Source organism: Globicephala melas, chromosome 12 (assembly GCF_963455315.2).
Source record: "Globicephala melas chromosome 12, mGloMel1.2, whole genome shotgun sequence".
NCBI lineage: Eukaryota > Metazoa > Chordata > Mammalia > Artiodactyla > Delphinidae > Globicephala > Globicephala melas.
The window spans coordinates 84,049,818-84,072,031 of NC_083325.1; the positions used below are offsets into that span (position 1 = coordinate 84,049,818).

At 36.3% G+C, this 22,214-nt stretch overlaps 1 protein-coding gene across 16 annotated transcripts in view; it reads left to right on the forward strand.

Annotated features, from left to right (window-relative positions):
- Positions 1-22,214, forward strand: part of KIDINS220 (kinase D interacting substrate 220) — a 104,043-nt gene that overhangs the window by 17,952 nt on the left and 63,877 nt on the right. For 11 of the 16 annotated variants that reach the window (XM_060309785.1, XM_060309793.1, XM_060309794.1 and 8 more), the window contains exons 5-15: positions 943-1,041; positions 2,086-2,187; positions 4,669-4,767; positions 6,483-6,680; positions 8,379-8,477; positions 10,401-10,499; positions 11,789-11,887; positions 14,599-14,776; positions 17,475-17,639; positions 19,345-19,524; positions 20,312-20,477. In XM_060309785.1, the coding sequence (XP_060165768.1) occupies positions 943-1,041; positions 2,086-2,187; positions 4,669-4,767; positions 6,483-6,680; positions 8,379-8,477; positions 10,401-10,499; positions 11,789-11,887; positions 14,599-14,776; positions 17,475-17,639; positions 19,345-19,524; positions 20,312-20,477 (1,484 nt within the window). The remainder of the gene's footprint in view (positions 1-942; positions 1,042-2,085; positions 2,188-4,668; positions 4,768-6,482; positions 6,681-8,378; positions 8,478-10,400; positions 10,500-11,788; positions 11,888-14,598; positions 14,777-17,474; positions 17,640-19,344; positions 19,525-20,311; positions 20,478-22,214) is intronic. The other 5 variants (XM_060309795.1, XM_060309797.1, XM_060309786.1 and 2 more) reach the window with 1 other exon arrangement.

Genomic DNA, 22,214 nt, shown 5'->3' on the forward strand with positions numbered 1-22,214 from the left:
CACCGCCACAGCTCTGTACAGAGCAGTTGCATCATTTCAACAGTACCTCATGCTGCTTCTTCATAACCAGCCCCTCCACCCACTCCCCAACCCATGGCTACCACTGATCTGCTTTCCCTTTCTATAGTTTTGCCTTTTTCGGATTAGGGCAAGTATTTTTCTTAAATCTCTTTTTTAGTGACAATGAAACAGAATCAGAAGGATTAAGTGATTTATATTCTTGAACCCAAAGTTGGATTGGTGCAAATACTGATTTAAAAAAAAAAGCAAACAAAACATTCACTTCTTAGTATAATTTGATTGCATTTGTCTCTTTCATTGAACTGCATTATAGTTAAAGAGAACATTGCCAAAACAAGAACACTACTCCTGTAGCTTAAAAAATAGAAAGTTACTATGCTGTTAATTCATACTTAATGACTTTGCCCACCCCTGGAAATCATGGTCTACAGATCAGTGCCTTCTCATCCTCTCTTTTTTAGCAAGAGGTATGATAATGATCTGGAATTTATAGGATGGGTTTAGATGCAGGAGTTGAATAGGGTTGCTGGAATCCCTCTCTGGAAAAAGTCTAGACTCATACCAGGAGGAGAATATCTGGAGACATAGAATGTTTACTGAAGGAAAATATTTATAAAACCAAAATAAATCTTGGAAATTTGGAAAGAGTCCAACATGAATGTTCTCTATGTCAATTTCCAAAATATAATAAAACTTCGGAGTAATCATTACTGGACTTAAGAGATTTGACTTTTTTCAGATACTATTGTGTATTTCTCTGGGGAGCTTAGGTGTTTAAAACTACATAGTAGTGATTTCTTAAAACAATGGTTCTATAAAGAATAAAGCTTACAAAAGGAACTTCATTAATGCCATTTTTGTGCTTAGAGACAATCCAGTGTTTTGTTTCCCTCCCCTGCCCCACCTTTTTGTTTTCTTTAGGGAGGATGGACAGCTCTCATGTGGGCATGTTATAAAGGCCGTACTGAAGTGGTTGAGTTGCTTCTTTCTCATGGTGCCAATCCAAGTGTTACTGGTCTGGTAAGCGTTAACAAAAAATCCATCTGTAATGTAAGTGGTAAGTTCTTTTAGGGAATACTTAAGGCTGGTTATGCTTTGGACTTCGTAGTGGATAAAAATGATCTAGATCTTACTAAAGATAATAATGCAGAATGTGATTTCAAAACACAATGAGAATTTCTTTCTGAGGCTAAGCTTATTTCTCAGTTTTTATCAACAAAAAGGCAACTCTTAGAGTTTAAATGTTAATTATAACTATACAATTTTTCAAAAGGAGATTTTGAAATCCTTAAGTCATCTTACCTGTTTTCTGTGCGTATGTATTCTTAATCTAAACTCTTTTAAAGAAAAGAGACATTTACCAAATATCCATGCCACTTTTCTATATTCTTTTTTTTTTTTTTTTCTGGCCCTCTCCACTGCTAAAACCTTACTCCAAGTCACCTGTATTAGTTTTCTGTGGTTGCTGTAACATCACCACAAACTTGGTGGCTAAAAACAGCAGACTATACATTCTTATAGGTGGTAATACATGCATTACTATTGTACTTTGCTTGAGACTTGATCTCAGACTGCAGATTAAGAAATTGTTTTATTGATGGGGGGATTCCTTTCACGATGTATATGTATGTCAAATCATTACATGCACTTTAAATGTCTTACAATTTTATTTGTCAGTTATACCTCAGTACAGCCGAAAAAAAGGAAATGGTTTTATTCAAGTTAATGGACGGATTATAAAGAAAGGTTTTATATTCTTATTAGTCTTACCTGTTGGTTAGATAATTACATTGTGTATTGAATCTATAAAAATAGATGTGTTCATAATATATATTTAAGGTTGAGTGCATCTCAGTTCCCAGTTATGTATTATGAGTATTACATGTGTTTTTAAAGTGGAGAATGGTCTGTAACTTGATTTTGTAAAATACTACTTTATATTGCTCCCTTTGTTGTTTCCTCTTCTTAGCAAATGTGTGCTGTAAATATCCACCTAAAAGACTTTTTCTTTCCCTCCCTCCCTCCCTCCCTGTGTACCTACTCACCCACCTGCCTACCTCCCAGCAGTACAGTGTTTACCCAATCATCTGGGCAGCAGGGAGAGGCCATGCAAATATAGTGCAACTTTTACTGCAAAATGGTGCTAAAGTCAACTGCTCCGATAAGGTAGGTCAGCAAGATCTTTCCAGGTTCTAGTTCATATTATGTCCACTCAGTGTGTCTAACTTACAAGGATTTTCATATGATCTCATGCGGCGGCTCTGATGTATCTTATGTTTATATTTATTAATACATTTTATAAAGACACACATCTCATAGGTGGGTTCCTCCTAGGTATTAAATACGTGCTAAGTGTCCTTCCATTGTCTTTTATATCACATTCATCATTCTCAGGGAAATAGGTAGGGTTGATTCCCTATCTTCATTATTTACTGTTGTAGCTCTTCTTTCTACTGTGGGTCCTGTCTGCCTTCTCTGTATTGTTGCCAGATGATCTTTTTTTTTTTTTTTTTTGCGGTACGTGGGCCTCTCACTGTTGTGGCCTCTTGCGTTGCGGAGCACAGGCTCCGGATACGCAGGCTCAGCGGCCATGGCTTACGGGCCCAGCCGCTGTGATCCTCCCGGACCGGGGCTCGAACCCGTGTCCCCTGCATTGGCAGGCGGATTCATAACCACTGCGCCACCAGGGAAGCCCCCAGATGATCTTTTAAAATTTAAGTCTTGTTCTTTCTCTCTCATATTTAAAATCCTAAAGACATCAATCCCTGTTATGATGTATAAAGATAATCCTTGCCTCCGTCTCTACCCTCTCTCCTGCTCTCTCTACCCCAAACTACCTTTACTCAACTATCAAATGATGCAGGTTCCTGAGTCCATCTGTTTTTAACCCTCCACATCTTGCAGGTGCTCTTTCACAGTGTGGAGTGCCCTCTCATCCTCGTCTGCTTTAGCTTCTGTTCATCCTTCACACTCAGCTCATGTGCCATCAGCTCCAGAAAGCTCCCCAGGATTTTGTTCTATTCATTTTTTAAAATCCTTAATACCCCAAATATTTGATAAATATTTATTTAATTATTTCATTCTTTCTTGCTTTTGGAGAGCTTTGATAGCTTCTGTGGTTTCAGGGCAAAGCCCAGACTTTTCAGGTGGACCCCAGTCTTTCTTCCCAGGTTCACTTCTTGCCATTCGTCTCCATATACACTAAGCTTTTGGATACAGAAGATTGTCTATCATTCTGTGAACTTTTTTCTTTCTTTCTTTCTTTACTTATTTATTTTTGGCTGCATTGGGACTTTGTTGCTGCGCACGGGCTTTCTCTAGTGGCGGCGAGCGGGGGCTACTCTTCATTGTGGTGCGTGGGCTTCTTATTGTGGTGGCTTCTCTTGTTGCGGAGCATGGACTCTAGGTGCGCGGGCTTCAGTAGTGTGGTACGCAGGCTCAGTAGTTGAGGCGCTACTACTCAGTAGTTGTGGCTTGCGGACTCTAGAGCACAGGCTCACTAGTTGTGGCGCACGGGCTTAGTTACTCCGCGGCATGTGGGATCTTCCTGGACCAGGGCTCGAACCCGTGTCCCCTGCATTGGCAGGCGGGTTCACAGAAGCCCCATTCTGTGAACTTTTATGAATTTCTATGACGTGCGTGTCATGGTTTATCCTATTCCCTCTGCTAGGAATGTTATGACCTCCTCTGCCTGACGAACTCCTATTTATTTTCTCAAGTCTCAGTTGAGGTGTTAGCTTCTCTGTTAAGTCTCCTTAACTTACCCAGTCAACTTAGATGCCCCTTCTTCTGTAGTCAGTATTCACTGTCCATACCTCCATCAGTGCACAAAAGTTCTATTGGTCAAGGCTGTTATAAAAAGTAGGTATTCATTAAATGTTCATTTCAACCTGCAGTCTCCCATGTAGTTAAATGTCACTGTGAGTATTCTTGTGTCTCTTCATTGTCTTATGAATCTCCCCAAAGATAAAGCATTGCTTTTATGCATGATTTACATTCTCTGATGTCTTTTGAATCATGTTCCAGCAGAAGGCGCTTTTGAGTGCAGTTTCTAGGCGGACATTTATTTTGTCAGGTACAGAGGCCGATCTGGGGTGGTGGTTAAGAGCACAGACTGAAGCCAGGCTTGTTGGGTTCATGGGTCTTGCTCCACCTCTTAGTAGCTTTGTGACTTCGAGCCTGTAATTAACTTCTCAGGGCCTTGTTTGCTCATCTGTTAAAATGTGATATTGTGGTTTGTACTTATTCTTCTGATAAGGATTACACACGTTATCTCGTGTAAACTATTTAGAACTGTGTTTGGCACTTGGTTGTTACTATTTCAGACTGTTGGACTTTATATTTCACAAGATATGGGAAGCAAAGAAAGCTTGTTGGAAATTAGAGGCTATATGACATTATGATGGAAAAATTGTCACTGATTGTAAAAGTTAAATTTAATTAAAATACATTTCATGCAGCGGTTAATCATCTATTAAGGAGAAATAGCATGGGGAAAATATGATTTATCTAGGATTAAAATTATGATTGGTATAAACCATAATCTAAAAATGCTCAAAGTATGATTTTTATCAAAATTCATGGTGAGAGCTAGTTTCTTTTAATACACCTTAGGTAATAATTTTAAATTTATTATTTCTTTAATAGTATGGAACCACCCCGTTGGTTTGGGCTGCACGAAAGGGTCATTTGGAATGTGTAAAACATTTATTGGCTATGGGAGCTGATGTTGATCAAGAAGGAGCTGTAAGTATCTTTTCTATTTTAACTGCTGGTAGTAGAGAGATGTTTTTAGTTTTAAGAGAGAGAATACTTTTTCCTTAGTATATACCTAGAAAAATTTCCCTATAGTTTCTAAACGATACTTAGAAAAACAAACATCTTCTGTTATCCTGGTAAATATATTATATTATAGATATTATGTATTACAGATATGTGCTTTTAAGGATTTATTGCTAATGCACATAAATTTTGGGAGGCTAAAACTATATGGAATATCTTTTAGTAATCTTAGTATAAATTAAAATACTCCCCAAATCAAATTGTTTGAATTACTGTTGTGGAAAGAGTTTCTATTTTGTTAAAATACCTTTTCTTTAAAATTCTAAAATAATATAATTTTTTGATATTTTAATCTGTGACTTGTTTTCTCTAATAGATTTAAAAATATCAAAAATCTGTGGTCAAAACCTATATAGCTTAAAAATTGGTTCAGTATATCTTACAGTCTAGCAGTTATAAATTCCTTATTGAGTACCCGCTGTCCACCCAGCCCTGTGCCAGATGTGCTGGGGATACTGGAGAAGCCTATCATATCGCTCTTCTCTTGAGCTTGTAAGAATATAGGTAAAGGAGACGACATTTATGCACAAGAAACAATACAGACTTCTGTTAACATAATTATTGTTATTATGTGAGATGGATCATAAAGGATTCTGAGAAGAGTTGCTACCAAATCTCTGGCTGCAATGTAACAAAAGTGGATTCTAAATCATTAAAAGTGACTTCCTGGCATAATACCAACCAGCTCCTCCTATTGTCCATGTTGACAGAAGCTACTAATTGATGACCTTCGAGGGGTACATAGTATTTTAGTGGTGTGCGGAGATAGAGCATGATTCTTACCCAGGCATGGAAGTCATACCTTTCACTTGCCTCCTTTCTGGACAGTTTATCAAGTGGATGAGTGGCTTGTCTCTATGGTTATTGACTGCTGAGGAATCTGAAAAGGCGGTGTTATTTTAATATTGAGAGAATTATGGCTTAGTTCTGGGGGCTGATATAATAACTGAAATATTTCTATAAGGAAATTGCATGGTATCTCAAACTAGATCAAAATCTCAACAATAAGTTTTAATATTTCTTTTATAATGAGTCAGATTCTTCTATTATGTGATTTTGTTATAAATTAAATGTGCAGTTTTTAAAAGAACCACTAAAAATAAGACACTTTTGAAAATGTGGTTTGTAGATCACTGTGGAAAACAGGGAAATATGTTATACTTTTATTGAAATATTCTATAGCTTATTAATTCATTGTTTTACTTCAGTTTTTCATACAGATTTTATTATAGACAATTCTTTGAAGTCTGATTGATTCTTACTTTGGATTATTTAACTTAGAATGTGTTTAATTTTGAATCATCCTGTCAGCTATTTTATATGTCAATACTTTAGTGAGAGGGTTTGTTCATTGTAAATGACTCCAATTTTGGATTATCATTTAAAGAATTGAATGTCGTAACAGTCCTATTGACCGAAGAGAATTAATGTATCTTCAAAAATGGAAAATATGCTTCTGGCCACTTTTGGTCTGTTTCTGGTTATTTATATTGGCATTTTATTATCAGAAATAACTGTTAATAATAGGCCACCTATTTGAAAACATCAGTTTTTTGACTATAGAATAAATTATATGTTTTCTGAAAGTACTAATTTCTTGGGTGTTGTTTGATTTGTAGAATTCAATGACTGCACTTATTGTGGCAGTAAAAGGAGGCTACACACAGTCAGTAAAAGAAATTTTGAAGAGGAATCCAAATGTAAATTTAACCGATAAGGATGGAAATACAGCTTTGATGATTGCATCAAAGGAGGGACATACAGAAATTGTACAGGATCTACTTGATGCTGGAACATATGTGAACATACCTGATAGGGTAGGTTATCTATTTAGAATTTGTCTTTCAGTGGTGACACTGATGGAAGGTTACCTTAACTTCTCACCACCTTTCAAGATTCTTCCTGCATGACATACATTTAAGATGTTTTATTTCTGCCTTTAGAACTAATAAGTTAAAACTTTCCAATCTTTGTGGAGGTGTTCTTCTAAATTTTTCAGAAATAATGCTGTTATTGAAAATGTGATCTTGAAACCATCCTAACTATAGGTGTTGTTCATGGCTGTCGTTATTCATTGTTCCAAGGCTTCAAGTCTCCCACCCTTACACCTAGAATTTTCAAATTGGTATCTCTTGTTCTCACCTCTTCTCGGAAGTCTACACTTGTCTGTCCAGCTCAACTTGAACTGTCCACTTGAATGTCTAATGGGCTTCTTAACTTACAGCAAAACAGGTGTCTTGTTTGTTTCATCCCACACCTGCTTTTCCCTCAGTCTTCTCCCTCTCAGTAAGTGGTACCAGCATCTATATATCCTGTTGTTAAAGCACCAAATCCTACACATTAGTCCTGATTTCTCAAGACTACCCAAGCCAAAGTAGCTACCCAGTCACTTTCTATCAAATCACTATATTTTATTTGCATTACATTTATCTGATTTCTTATTTGTGTTTATTGTATGTTGTCTGTTAGTCTCCTCTAGGCTATAAATTCTCTCAGAGCTGGGACCTTGTCTATCTTATTTCCTAGTGCCTAGAACAGTGCATGACACATCGTAAGCAATGAAATATTTATAACCTTTTATTAATTTACTAGTCTGAACCCACATTAATGCTAATATTCTCAACTAAAATGTGTCTGCCATGGGTTTATTTACACTTTTAATGTAGTAGTTAAGGTACTACATCATGGTGCTAGACTTAATAATCCTCGAGGACCTGCATCTTGCTATAGAGCCCACTGGGGCCCACTTAGGATTGAGATGAGCTGTAGCTTATGGAATCACCCAACCCAAACTCATACAACTGATTTGTAATTTAGCAGTTAAAAAAAAAGGCCATTTACAGTATTTGCACTAGGGGAAGATATAATTAATAATGATTATTGCTTGGTGGATATAATTTCAGGGCAGAGATGTCCTTATGAGGTAGTGAACTTCATCTAAGCCTTGTACTGGGGAGTGAGTCTTGTGCACTGTTGGCCTGTAATGCCAAATTGATAGAATATAGGTGCTGTTCTGGGAACCAACCTTCTCCCTTAATTAAATGTGGTTATAAACCCACAGATGGCTCTAGCTTTATAACTCCCTTCTTTTTAGAATCCATGGCTTTTGTCATATAGTATTATTCCAAGGGATTTGTATTATGTAATTTCCAAATGTTCATCTGGTTCATTGACAGCCACTGTGTCATTTTATTTAATTTACATCTGTAATGGGAGGTTGGTTACCTTCAAATAGAATGGCTTATTGTTCTGGGTGACTTATCTTTCTAAACTTTTGTTGTGGAATTTCAGGTATAAATGTTCTCATTTTGAGGTATAAAGTCTTCTGTCCCTTATTCTGAAGGTTATTAATATCAGGTATTAATATTAGTTAACTTTCTGTTATTTAGAGATAATTTTTTCCAAGAAATTTTCAGAAAAAATCTGTTAAATTAATACATGACTAATTTTAACTTGAAAACAGTGTTTTTTGTTCCATCATCAATTCACTTTGGTTTTTTTTTTTGTCTTTTTAGAGTGGAGATACTGTTTTAATTGGTGCTGTCAGAGGTGGTCATGTGGAAATTGTTCGAGCACTTCTTCAAAAATATGCTGATATAGACATTAGAGGGCAGGTGTGTGTGATTACAGGGCTGTTGTTATCTTAGTATAATTGTTTGTATATGTTGGCTGATCATAATGTCATTCTTCCAGTTTTCCTATGGAGACAAACATATAAATCCTAGTACGTTTAATGGATGCCTGTATTATTAAGTTTCACTGCCATTATTATGAAATTTCTGTATTGATGTCAAGTTAGATTTAGATAGAAGTAAAGCATAAAGAAGTTCATGTTTTTCAAATGCACCTCCCTTACTAATGTCTAAATATATTCAGTTCTGACATGAGTAGTTTATGATACCGAGGCAGTTGGTGGCACTTTGAGTGTATGGGACTTATTTTCTTTAGTATGTGTTTCCTCTGTTTTGTCTTCTTCATCCATGTATTGTTCTTCTGTTCCTGTTGTTTCATCTTTCTTCTCCTTTTCCCCCATTTGCTAGCCTTTCCCAGGACCACTTGGTAGTGCCTATGGATTTTGCTTAAGGCAGTCATAGCTCACACAGCTGTAAAGGTTATTTATTTTAGGGAAAAGCTTCCCTAAAGTTGAGAATATATCCAATATGTCAAGAGCTTTAGACTAAAAAAAACTGTACTGAACAGCCTGTTTTGTGGTTGGAGAGTCTACATTTCTGCTCAGTTTTTTTCCTTGTATTTAGCTTGTATCCAAATCCACTTTTGAATCAAACTGATAAATATTATGCCAAATGCCATGAGGGTCTTAACATGGGTCCCTTGCCTGAAGAAACATGTGTTTTAGTTAGGAAGGTTTTAGTTTGTTTTGTTTATATTTATTCTTATGTTTTTATGTAAACATAAAAAGTGTTGCCACTTTTGGTATAAGATAGTATATGATTGCCTAGTGAAAGGTTCAAATGTAAGAGTCTTGAGGTGGGGAAAGTGGGCATTAAGGAGAGCTTTTAAGGGAAGGTAGAATTTGAGCTAAGTTTAAAAGGTGGGTTAGATAGGGAGAGAGAAGGAAGGCTCGGTAGTTCAGGCAAGGATAGTGGAATAATGGGATGAGAAAATTTAGTAAGAAGGGAAAGTGAAAGACTGTATTCCTTAGTTGGTGAATAAATCAGCTTGTCAGCAGGATGGCGGGGAGGGTGGGATGGGAGATAGAGAAAAGAAAGGGACGTAGTGCCAGAGAGGCTGGAAACTAGTGTACAGTGTTGAGAAGGGAACTGCATTGGGGAAATCTTGGTGTCGGAAAATTAATGTGGCAGCGGCAGAGAGTCATTCACTGTCTTTCGGGATAAAATCATATTTTCACTAAAAGTTGGTGACTGGATCATCTATTTAGACTTTTACCGATCTCCTTTGTGTCTGTCAATTTTGTTTTCCTATGTTTTAGTCAGTGTTTTTGTTCTCTACCTCTGCATTCAAAGTCCACATGGATCTGTTTTTGGTTTTTGAACTAGATAGGATTTTAAAGGATCTGATGAAGATCAGTATATAGGTGCAGTATAGAGATTAAGAAAGCTAAACATGGTAAAAAAACAATTCACCATATGTTTGTGTAGTACACTCTTATGCATTATCTTTTGAAAAGATTGGGCAGATGAAAAGCCAAAAGCCGAAAGTCAGAATATTTATGTGACTTATCACAGGATACAGAGCTCAGGTACTGATGACTTCCAACATAGTGCAGGGTCCTGAAACCTGTTTGCTTTCCAAAAGCATAGTTTCCCTTATCAACTATGTGGGGTTGCTGCTTTCTCAGTCAAGAAGTATTAAGTTTTCTTAGGCTTCTTTCATAAAGAATTTCTCACAAGTAAATGCAAGATAGAATAAGGATTAATGTTATTTTCTACCATGCTGCTTCTTGGTAAGATATATTAATGCTTTAATAGGAATGTTAATAATGTTTTATATTTACAAATAGAAGTTTTTAATACTATATCTTATGTGAAGTGGTTGTTGATTTTTTTATTATGCAGGACAATAAAACTGCTTTGTATTGGGCTGTTGAGAAAGGAAATGCAACGATGGTGAGAGATATCTTACAGTGCAATCCTGACACTGAAATATGCACAAAGGTATAAACGACATTTCTGTTCTCTTAGCAATACCTAGTGCTGAATGTTAGTACTGCTTATTTTTTTCAATTTTTTACAGTTGTTTGATATTAGAATTATACTGATTTAACTGGAAATGTTCTGTATTAAATTGAGGAGTAAGTTTATATCCTTTCAGGAGTTGTGTATTCACAGCAAAATGCAATGTGTAATTTATTTTAATTGTTATTTAATTTATTTTAATCAGAAAGTACAGTATCAGCTCTTCATAAATTGTGGACAGATCATTTCCCCAGAATTATTTTATGCTCCTGTTGTTTGGAATGCAGAACACATTTCCTTTTAAAATATCATTGTGTGTGGTTATTGGTTCCCCAAACCAACCACTTTTAGTCTATTTTACTCAAATCATGTGGAAAGTATAAAACTGTATAAGACTTTAGTGATTATATTTGGCTTTACATGTGATAGTTGTCCATGAGGAAAATATATTTGGAGTTCTGGATTGAAATGGCAGGAATGAATAAAGCAAACTTACGGAATCACCCGTAAGACAATCCTATTTCATCCGTTAGAGATTTGGAGCAGCATCTTCTGAACCAGTGATGGTAACCTCAGTGCCCTGGGGCAGAGCTTCTCCTGGGATACCTTCTGCTTTGCAGGTGGTGGCTCCTTGGAATCTTGTTTCTTTTTCTTTTAGACCTTTGTGTCAGCTACTGTGACCACACGTGGCTTCTGACCAGATTTTGCTTTTTCCTAATTCAGTGCTGAACTGTGGTCTCTTCTTATTTCTATTAATTTGATTTTGAAAGCAATTGTAAACTCTTTTAAGGTTTCCCAAAGGCATACTGCTCGTATCAGGTTGTTTCCCTGTTGTACACAGGTCCTTCCTTAGAAGCACAGAGGCGCTGGTGACAACATCTGACAGATCTAGACGCTGGCTTGTCTGGACATTGACAGGCTAGGTAGTGGGCTACTTGGGTGAGGTGGTCAGAACGGGAAGCAGCCTCTGGAGGAGGTGGCGCAGGTGTCAGCGGTGGGCCTGGGGAAAGACAGTGGTGAGGGGCAGAAGCGGCTGATAAGTAGTGGGGCACATCTCTTGCTCTGTTGAGTGATATAAAAGTATTTTGATACAAGTGATTGGTTATGAAAGGAAAAGCACTTGTTAGTTTTTCCAACTATGTTTCCTTGAGAACATTTTCAATATAGACTGGTCAGATATTTGAATTCTTGACACGTGTGTTTATGTGACTTTAAAGATTTAGGAGTAAAGGTATTAATCTGGCAAACTTTCTTATCTGTGCCCACAGGATGGTGAAACACCTCTTATAAAGGCTACCAAGATGAGAAATATAGAAGTAGTAGAGCTGCTGCTGGATAAAGGAGCTAAAGTATCTGCCGTAGATAAGGTAAAAACATCTATGTAGAGAGCAGTTTTTTTTGAGGGCTATAGGTAGACTGACTGTATATCCGGTGGGTTTAATGGGGGTCTGATTTTATTTTGTGGAGGGAGAGATTACTTGCTGGGGCTATTTGTGTGGGATTTGGATGCTGTGAGATCTTCTTGGCTGTTCTGAGAGCATGCTGAGGAGTGGGCGGGCTCAGTATGCAGCAAAGCAGCTGCTTCAGAGGTTCCCTCTATGGCTCAGATCAGTTATGGCAAGGCGCATTGACCACCATGCAAGGAGGATGTCATCAGGTGTGGAGCTTGTTCAGAGAAACAGGAAGAAAGAATCCAAAAGGGGCTGGAGAAGATAGACTCTCAAAGGAGACTGGCATTCACGTTCACCAGCAGGAGAGATGTTCTGCCATGTGTCCTTGCCTTAATCCTTTTAGAGGAATGTTCATATTTTCCGTAATAAATTTAACTCTCAATTGCTTAATACTTCATATAGAATTGATTCCTGGTTTTAGTTGGTCTGCATTTTAAGCAGGTTTCTTTCTCTACTTCAAATTGATTTCCTCACAGAAAAGAAGTTATTTCTGTATGAACTAAGAAATATAAATTTTTCCCTCTGAATATATAATATGATTTGGGCTCTCCTAATCCATAATAGATTGAAGCTTATCTTTTTATTATTCGTGAGGCAATTAAACAAAAAACACAGAATTTATATATATTTGCCTTTTATTTTATCAAGAAACATTATTAAAAAAAACACAGAAAAGCCTCCTACCTATTATTACCATATTAATGTATTTATATATGGTATATATATTAATGTATATTAATATCATATTAATATAAAAGAAAGAAAATATAAAGAAAAATTTTAATCTTAAAAGTGAGGGCATAAAGTCAAAGAGAAGTTGTTGAAATTGAATATACTTAACTTTCTAGAAAACTTCTGTATTGCCTGTTTTTCTCATTCTGCTGTTGACTACTTTCTGGCACTGGTCCCCTAATTTGCAAAAGGGAACCCCACTGGACTACGTGCCCTTTAAGGTGCCCTGTCTCGGACCCTGTTGTGTGTGCTTTGTCTTAAGTCAGCACATACTTGCTGAGAAGCACACGTGATATCTGGAATGTTCTTGGAGTGAATGTGCATTCGTTCACACATACTTACAAAGGATGAATAAGGTGCTGTCCTGCTCGAATTTGGAATACAAACTTGTAAAAGTCTTGAACCTGGCTCTTCATAAAGGATTACATAAAAAAAATTTAAGAATAAAGATTAATGTTATTTTTACCTGGCCCATCACCAATCTCTGTTTATCTTCAGCATAAACAGGCAGGGTGTGTTGATGTCTTCTCTGCATTTTCAGAAATTTTGTGTCTGGCTGAAATGCCACTGATGATATTCTTCCTTCTCACATGTTTGGGGATAAGAAATGGAGTTCAGGTGGAGAAATAAGATGGTGAAATTCAGTTTAGATGTGGTTAGTTTGAAGGCTAAGACGTTCAGGAGGCCGTGACCGATAGGGCTTGAATTTGGGCCAGAAATCAAGGCTGGTGATAGGAATTTCACAGTTAGTTACCAAGAGATGAGAGCTGCATGGAAGTGACTAAGATCATCAGTTTGGAAGAAAGATGGAAGCTGAGGTCAAACTTTCCTTACAGCGTGTGTCACATTCTAGTTTGTTTTACGAATGTGCATGTTTATCCAGTCTCCTCCTGTTACATTGTAACTTAGTTAAGGCCATGGACTGTTTTGTCTATCATCTCCATATCCCCCAAATTATCCAGCTCAGTGCCTTACTATATAGTGAGCTCGATACGTAGCTTTTCTGCCATAATTAGGATGTAGGAAGGGAATCTAGAAAAGGAGGAAGTAGACCTGAGGCAGAAGAGGAGATTCAAAATCACGATAAGGTTGTGCTGTAGAAGCCACAGGAAGTGAGTGGGTGAGAACTGAGAATTTCATTTGTTAACTTGTGGGTCATTGTCTTTAAGAGAGATGTTTGTGAAGTAAAAAGTGGAGAACACCTTGCGGACTGAATTTGTTTTTTTTTTTTTACGTATTAGTTTTCTTTCCTTAGTGTTGGATGCGAATACTAATATGATGGAGATTCTAATAAGGGAAGAAGGCAGGTTGATGTTAGGGAGCCGTGAAAGCTGAGGAGAACGGAAGAAGTTGTAGTAGCCAGAGAAGGATGGATTCAACATAGAGGACTCTGAGGAAGAGAATGTAGGGAACTAACATAATGGTGACAAAGGGCGTGAGGAAGGACGAGGTCGCTTGTGCTAGTGGAATATCAGCATGGATTGGGAAGCTGTCTAGACAAATGGAGACCACGTTGTGAAATAGAATATAAATTAGTTGAGGAAGGTGGTTGACATCTGTGGACAGTAAGTATCTGGATGATAGATGGTTACTAACCTGTGATGGAGGTGGATCCAGGGCCTGGGAGGAGCCACAAGGAAAAAGCCTGTTGCTTGTCCTCTTTCGTTCTAGAAGGCTGTGGGAGAAATAATACCTGAGAAAAGCTAGGGAAGGAACTAGAGAAAGAAATTGTGGGGAGGTTACAGAGATAAAAATTCATATTATTTATACATTCTATATGAAAAATATGAAAAGTTCGGATTTTCTGTTATTTTATAGAAGCATGAAAATTGTTACTCTGTATGTACTATATGTAAGAAATGTGAAAGTTCAAGTTTCCTGCCACTATTTTACAGAAAGGAGACACTCCTTTGCATATTGCTATTCGTGGGAGGAGTCGGAAACTGGCAGAACTTCTTTTAAGAAATCCCAAAGATGGACGGTTACTTTATAGGCCCAACAAAGCAGGCGAGACTCCCTACAACATTGACTGTAGCCATCAGAAAAGTATTTTAACTCAAATATTTGGAGCCAGTAAGTATTGGGTTTTGTACCTAACTGGGCTTTTAAGAAATGAATGTCTATGAAAAAATTAAGAGACTTCCAGCAGTTTTGCATTTCTCACTTAACTGAAGATTATAAAAGTTAAGAAAGTTATTACTTTACTGTAGAAAAATAACTTTTCCCTGTCTAAAGCTGTTTTGCATTATATTGTAACATTCACATTAAGTACATTCAGAGTCAACAATCAGCTTTTAAGACTTCTAGAAATCTAGCCTACTTTTCTAAAACTCTCTTCCCCCTGTTATTCTCTCAGGTATTCTTTGTGCTTTTATCAAAATGCACTCTGTTTTCAGAGTGTGGCTCTCTACCTTTGCTTGTGCTGTGTCCTCTCCATCCCCATGAACGTTCTTGTTAAAATCATCTCTCTCCAAGGCTGGAGTCAGTTGTCTTGTTCTCAGTGACGTTTTAACTGATCTGCCTAACCAGATACAATTTTTGCCTCATTTGAATACTTAAGCATTTGTGTTTATATTTCCTTTTTTAATACTTATTACATATGGCCTTTTATTTTGTTTCTTTTAAAATTTTCTCCCTTATTTCTTTTAGAATTTTCTCCCTTCCAGATTCCAAGTTATTCAGGGCAGGGATTCTTTCTTCTTGTATCCTCCATAACATCTAGCACATAATGCCTTGAATGTTGTACTAAAATAGTTTTTGCTTGTAAAGGATGCACATGAGAATGTAATCATTCACATGTGGTCTTTTGAAATACGGAACAGTTTTCTACTAGAGTTAAAAAACAGACATGTTAGTCCCAGAAACCAACAGGAGATAGTAGAATCCTGCCACCTTCCAGTTTAGCTGTTTACTTACATAAGCAAGTATGATTCTGTTCAACATTATGAGTTATATTTTAAAATATTTTTTTCTGTTGATAATAATGCACACATTAAATTTTAAGAATTAAAACACGAATAGAGTAGAAAGTTCAAATTTCCTATTGTCCTTTATCTCCTAATTTGTAATTGTTTGAATGACTTGCCAAGATTTTCTTTACATTTCTAAAAATGTTTTATACTATGTATATAGCCTTAAAAAACTTGAGATACCATAATATAAAAGTTTTAAATAATGAACTATACCATATTTTAATTGTTGCACAATCTTTCATTCTAAGTTCTAATAGTACATTCAGTTCTTTATTGATGAATATTTGGTTTGTTTTGCTGTTAAAAGCTAGTGCTGAAGTGAACATCTTTTTTGTACGTATATCTGTTAACTCTTATTTTTAGGATTATTTTCTTGGAATAAACTCCCAGAAGTAGAATTGGCAAGTCAGTGGATGTTCAATTTTGATAGACTTTCCAAAATGGTTGTAACAATTTCTCCTTCCTTAGACCATGTATGATAGTGCAGTTTCCTGCAACCTTGCTAAAACTGGATATTTCCAGCTTCCTTAAGCTTTCTAATCAGATCAATAAGAAAAAATTTCATTGTAATTGGCATTGTAAAATTATTAGTGAGATTGAGATCTTTTAATATGTTCATAGGCTATTTGCATTTTTGCTATTTTCCTCTTTGTATCCTTTGCTGTCTTTTTTCTTGAGTTTTTAAAATTATTTAAAAATTGATTTTTGTGTCTTTAAGGATATTGATCCTGGATCCAGCCTATATATTGTATCTCTCTCCCGTGCTTATGGGGGTTTTTTAATTCCCCATCCAATAGTTATATAAATTTGTAGTTTACTTGTTGGTCTTTTCCTGCAGTTCTGGCTTTAGTATTATATTGAGAAAGAAAGGCCTTTTCCACACAAAGATTTTTATAGTTTTTTCTCTTATATTTTCTCCTAGTGCTTTTATAGTTTTACTCTTTACATTTAATTTTTTAATGTTTCAGAAACTTATTTTTGTTAAAGTATGAGATGCAGAGTTTTAATTTTATTTAAAAAAATGGATGGCTTACTTCTCCCAATACCACTTACTAATTCATCCTTTCCCCACTGATTTGAAATGCCACATGTTAATATCCTGTGTGAGTTCTGTGATGTTATAATTATTGTAGCTTTAGAATGTATTTTGATTCTTCTTCAAAGACAGCTACTTTTTGGTAGTCTTTAAATTTATTTTTCATAGCTATTTTTACATGTTCTTCTTGCTTTTCAGCTTTTCAAAACACCCTCATGGAATATTATTATTGGAATTGCCTTAAAGTGGTAGATTAATGTGGGGGAGAATTGCTCTTTTTAAGTTATTGAACCTTTCTGTCTGGAACCATAGAATGTCTCGTTTTCTCTGGTTATCTATTACGATTTTCACTAACATAGCATTCTTTATATAGGTATTATACATATTAAAATGATTCTGAAGGACTAGTTATTGTTTTAATCATTTTATCGATTGTAAAATCTACTTTACTCCACATTTTAGCATCCCTGAAGTTGGAATATGTCTTATAATTGATGGGTAAGAAAGCATCGTGTCATAAATTGGCAGCACTTTTTCTTTCTTAGTCGTACATAATAATGATGCATCTTATAATTAGTAGGTATCTTAAGTTTTATGAAATATGGTATTAACTTAAGCACCTCTGAACCTATTTTTACACAGGTCTAACCATTTAAAATAAGTGTTTTTCCTCAATTAAGTAAACAATTAATAAATGAAAATTGATGCTACTTTTTAATAGTAATGTCTTTAATGCAAGGATATGATGTGTTTATAATTACAGGACACTTGTCTCCTACGGAAACAGATGGTGACATGCTTGGTTATGATTTGTATAGCAGTGCCCTGGCAGATATTCTCAGTGAACCTACCATGCAGCCGCCCATTTGTGTGGGGCTGTATGCACAGTGGGGAAGTGGGAAATCCTTCTTGCTCAAGAAACTAGAAGGTATGTTTGTAAAAAGTCTGCATATATAACAAAGTTTTCTCTTGTGTATTTTTGTTTTTTTAAGTAAAGAAGAATGGAGTTTTTTTTTTTTAAACATCTTTATTGGAGTATAATTGCTTTACAATGGTGTGTTAGTTTCTGCTTTATAACAAAGTGAATCAGTTATACATATGTTATACATATACATATCAGTTATAAATATACATATCTCTTCCCTCTTGCATCTCCCTCCCTCCCACCGTCCCTATCCCACCCGTCTAGGTGGTCACAAAGCACCGAGCTGATCTCCCTGTGCTATGCGGCTGCTTCCTGCTAGCTATCTGTTTTACGTTTGGTAGTGTATATACGTCCATGCCACTCTCTCACTTTGTCACAGCTTACCCTTACCCCTCCCCATATCCTCAAGTCCATTCTCTAGTAGGTCTGTGTCTTGCCCCTAGGTTCTTCATGACCTTTTTTTTTTTTCTTTCTTAGATTCCATATATATGTGTTAGCATATGGTATTTGTTTTTCTCTTTCTGACTTAACTTCACTCTGTATGACAGAGTCTAGGTCCGTCCACCTCACTAAAAATAACTCAATTTCATTTCTATGGCTGAGTAACATTCCATTGTATATATGTGCTACATCTTCTTTATCCATTCATCTGTTGATGGACACTTAGGTTGCTTCCATGTCCTGGCTATTGTAAATAGAGCTGCAATGAACATTTTGGTACATGACTCTTTTTGAATTATGGTTTTCTCAGGGTATATGCCCAGTAGTGGGATTGCTGGGTCGTATGGTAGAATAGAGTTTTATGTATGGGTATGTGGTTGATCCTCTACACCGTTATTTGAGTTCTGTTTCTAAAACAGAGATCCAGCTATGTTATAGCATACTTAAAACCCCTTCGTAGCACATTCCCTGCGAGTGCTGTTTATAACTGTCCTACCCAGGTCCTTCACAGACTGTCAGTTTGCGTGAGCACCCCTGCCGGGACTGCCCCCCCGTGTGTGCTCAGGGCTGTAGGCGTAGGGGCTCTCTGCGCCCACGCGAGCCCACTAGACCCTTCCTGAGTGGCCTCCTCTACTAGGAGCTTCCTGGACAGGTCCCCCACCTCCCCGCTAAGCCCCACTCCTTTAGTTTGGCAAAATCTCACTCGTTCTTCAAGGACAGGTGTCAGTATTGCCTATAAAATTCTTGCTAAGTTTAGTAGTAAGAATGCCTTGTTCAGGGCTCATCTGGACTGAGCACACACCTTTAAGAGCAGTGATCCTCAAATGTAATTGGAGGGAGAAGGGGTGAGGAGGAGCGGGGAGAAATGGTGGTGCTATAGCTAGGTATAATAGTTTGAAGACACATGACAGAAAAATAGTTTTTAGTTTTATATCTGGAAACAGTACCTTGTTGATTGTGTGATACAAACCGCAAGAATAAATATCAAAATCTTAACAGATGGGAATATACGAAAGAGGATTTTGTGCATTTTCAGTAGGAAGCAAGAGAGTGGGTAGGACAAGGGTCAAGGGTACAGGTACCCCTAGGGAATGAGATTCTTATCAGAAGAGAACGTTGGTTAAAATGGTTAAGTACCAGCATTCTATCTAGGGACTTGGTAAGTGCTCAGTAAATGTTAATATTGAAAATGTGAAATTTTCAAAATGTTTGAAGTTGTATTTCTTAAATAAAACAAATAATGTTTTCATATTAAATTCTCTTTCAGATGAAATGAAAACCTTTGCAGGACAACAGATTGAACCTCTTTTTCAGTTTTCATGGCTTATAGTATTTCTGACCCTGCTCCTTTGTGGAGGCCTTGGTTTATTGTTTGCTTTTACGATTGACCCAAATCTTGGAATAGCCGTGTCATTGAGCTTCTTGGCTCTCTTATATATATTTTTTAGTAAGTCTTTGCCTTTTGTCTTTTTCAAAAATGTAGAGAATGTCAAAACTCATTGTTTTACTTAAAATTGTATCTATATCTTTCTCCTAAAGTCTGTAAGAGATTTTCATAATTAGGTGAGAAAATTGATTTTTTGCTATTTTGTAAGTTGGCCTAGAGGAACATTGTTCCCAGCCTGGCTGGTACAGCTTTAAAAACTAGTGCACTACTTGTTAATATTGAAGCAGAACTTTTATTTATTATACTTTCCCTTTTATATGTTAATTAATGATTTATATTTAAGTCCTTTTTTAAAAATAAGTTTTTATAGCTGTCATGACATGCTCTTGATCATTTTGACCATGCCTGTAATTTTTATTTTATCTAAAAGCAAAGTAATAAATATATATAATCCCTGTTCTCGCGAGTGTCTTCAGTTGCAAGAAAGGAAATAGATTTACCTTTGGAGGAACTACTGGTAACTTCAGCATTTGCAAGTAGTGATAAAACCAGTCTTTATGTTTGAATCTGAACTAAGGGTTATGTTTCTGTTTAAGGCATTATCTTTCTGATTGTGTTTCTTATGTCATATTTTAGTCAGCTTACTTTCCATTTTTCACATACCTGATGTATGTTGGGGGAGGTTAATTAATTGAGTAATTCTTTGAGGAGTAGTTAGGAAATGGAATGGGACCATGAAAATTATGTAAGTCTGCCTGTTACTACTTGATACTTGACTGTTTGGAGAAAAGAGGCTGCTTGACTAATGATTGTTCTGGATAATTTTGTTTTAAACCGTGAATTTCAGTTGTCGTTTACTTTGGTGGACGAAGGGAAGGAGAGAATTGGAATTGGGCCTGGGTCCTCAGTACTAGATTGGCAAGACATATTGGGTATTTGGAGCTCCTCCTCAAATTGATGTTTGTGAATCCGCCTGAATTGCCAGAGCAAACCACTAAAGCTTTACCTGTGAGGTGAGTTGGTCCCTTTGACAGAAGTAACTTTTAATAAGATGAAGCAAGTAAAAGTTTATAATGCATCATTTCTCAATGTATATTCCAAAAAAACATTGGTCCCTTAAACTTTTTAATGTGAGAAGTAAAGCAAACAAATACTCCCTGGTCAAATCTGTGTGGGAAACACTTCATATTATAGCTCCCTCTTGTACATTAAAGGATCAGAGACACCTTTTCATAAAGAGATCAAGTTAACTTTGATTTACCGAATTTTATTTGAGCATAAACCCATGTTCCCCCCTTATGACACCTGTTGTCATCCTTTGGACAAATTTGAAAAGAGTGCTGGTCTATTTGAAAAGAGTGAAAGGAGTCTTGGCATCTGTTTACATCAGGGTGTAACTTTGGCAATTCAGCTTGCGCTCTGAGCTGCTCTTTCCTCACCTGTGGAAATATATTTACCCACTCCTCTAAAATTATTTTTAATAGCAAATAGGAAATGTATGAGAAAACAGTTCAGAAAAGATGAGAAACATGTAAGTCAAAGAGTAAAGGAAGGCTAGAGGGCTCCAGAGGCAAGTAAAATGAAAAAAAAAAAAGTTTAGAGAACTGAAAGCAAAAGGAATTCAATAGAAATTAGTAAAATAATTAAATATGCACTGAAAGATTAAGAATTTAAAAATTATTATAAGATAAAATATGTTTAAGTTGAGCTGAAAGTAAATAGGCCAAACCAGATAAGACATCAAAACTATAAGAGAGGAAGATGAAAGCTTACAAATAATTGACATATAGGAGTATTAAGAAAAGGATTTAAAATGAGAAGTTAAAATGAAAAGCGTAAAAAGAAAATATGCGGAGTGTAATAAAAGAATTGGAGAAGATATTTTTATATAAAATAGAAGCACTTTAAATTAATGAGATGGTATTTTTTTAAAAAATTAGAACAATTAAAATAGCATGCAGATACATATTACAGTGTGATCCTAGATTGTATTTTGAAAGCAATGCCTATCTACAGGATTGAGATGAGAGTTTAGTTTAGGGGTAGAAGGGAAGAAAGGAACTAATGCAGAAATAATATCCATTCAGAGACTCAAAATACGAATAATTCAGTTACTTTGCAGAACAACTGTGAAATGAATATTTTATAGCTTCTTTCTAAATCCCTGGTAGATGTTTAAGCTATAAATAAAACATTCTAAAGCTTGAGTTTTTAAATGGCATTCAATTCTTAATTATTATAATATTTTCTCAAGGTTTTAATCTCTTCAGTTGATGCTTAGAAAACTTTCTTTGTGCAGCTTTTTTTGGCTGATACGGGGTGTCACCTTTTTTTTTTTTTGCGGTACGCGGGCCTCTCACTGTTGTGGCCTCTCCCGTTGCGGAGCACAGGCTCTGGACGCGCAGGCTCAGCGGCCATGGCTCACAGGCCCAGCCGCTCCGCGGCATGTGGGATCTTCCCGGACCACGGCACGAACCCGTGTCCCCTGCATTGGCAGGTGGACTCTCAACCACTGCGCCACCAGGGAAGCCCGGGGTGTCACCTTTTAATCATTTTAATCGTTGTATCATGAGATCTATTGAGATGTCTGATTCCTTGGCTAAGCTGTCATAATCTTTTTCCCTTTCTGCCTTTAGTCAGAATTACTTCATATAAGTCTACTACATTTAACTTTTGTTATTGCCTTTTCCTGAGAAAAGTATATAAGATGTTAGAAATGGAAGATACCTAATTACAAGTTGTTTTCCCTC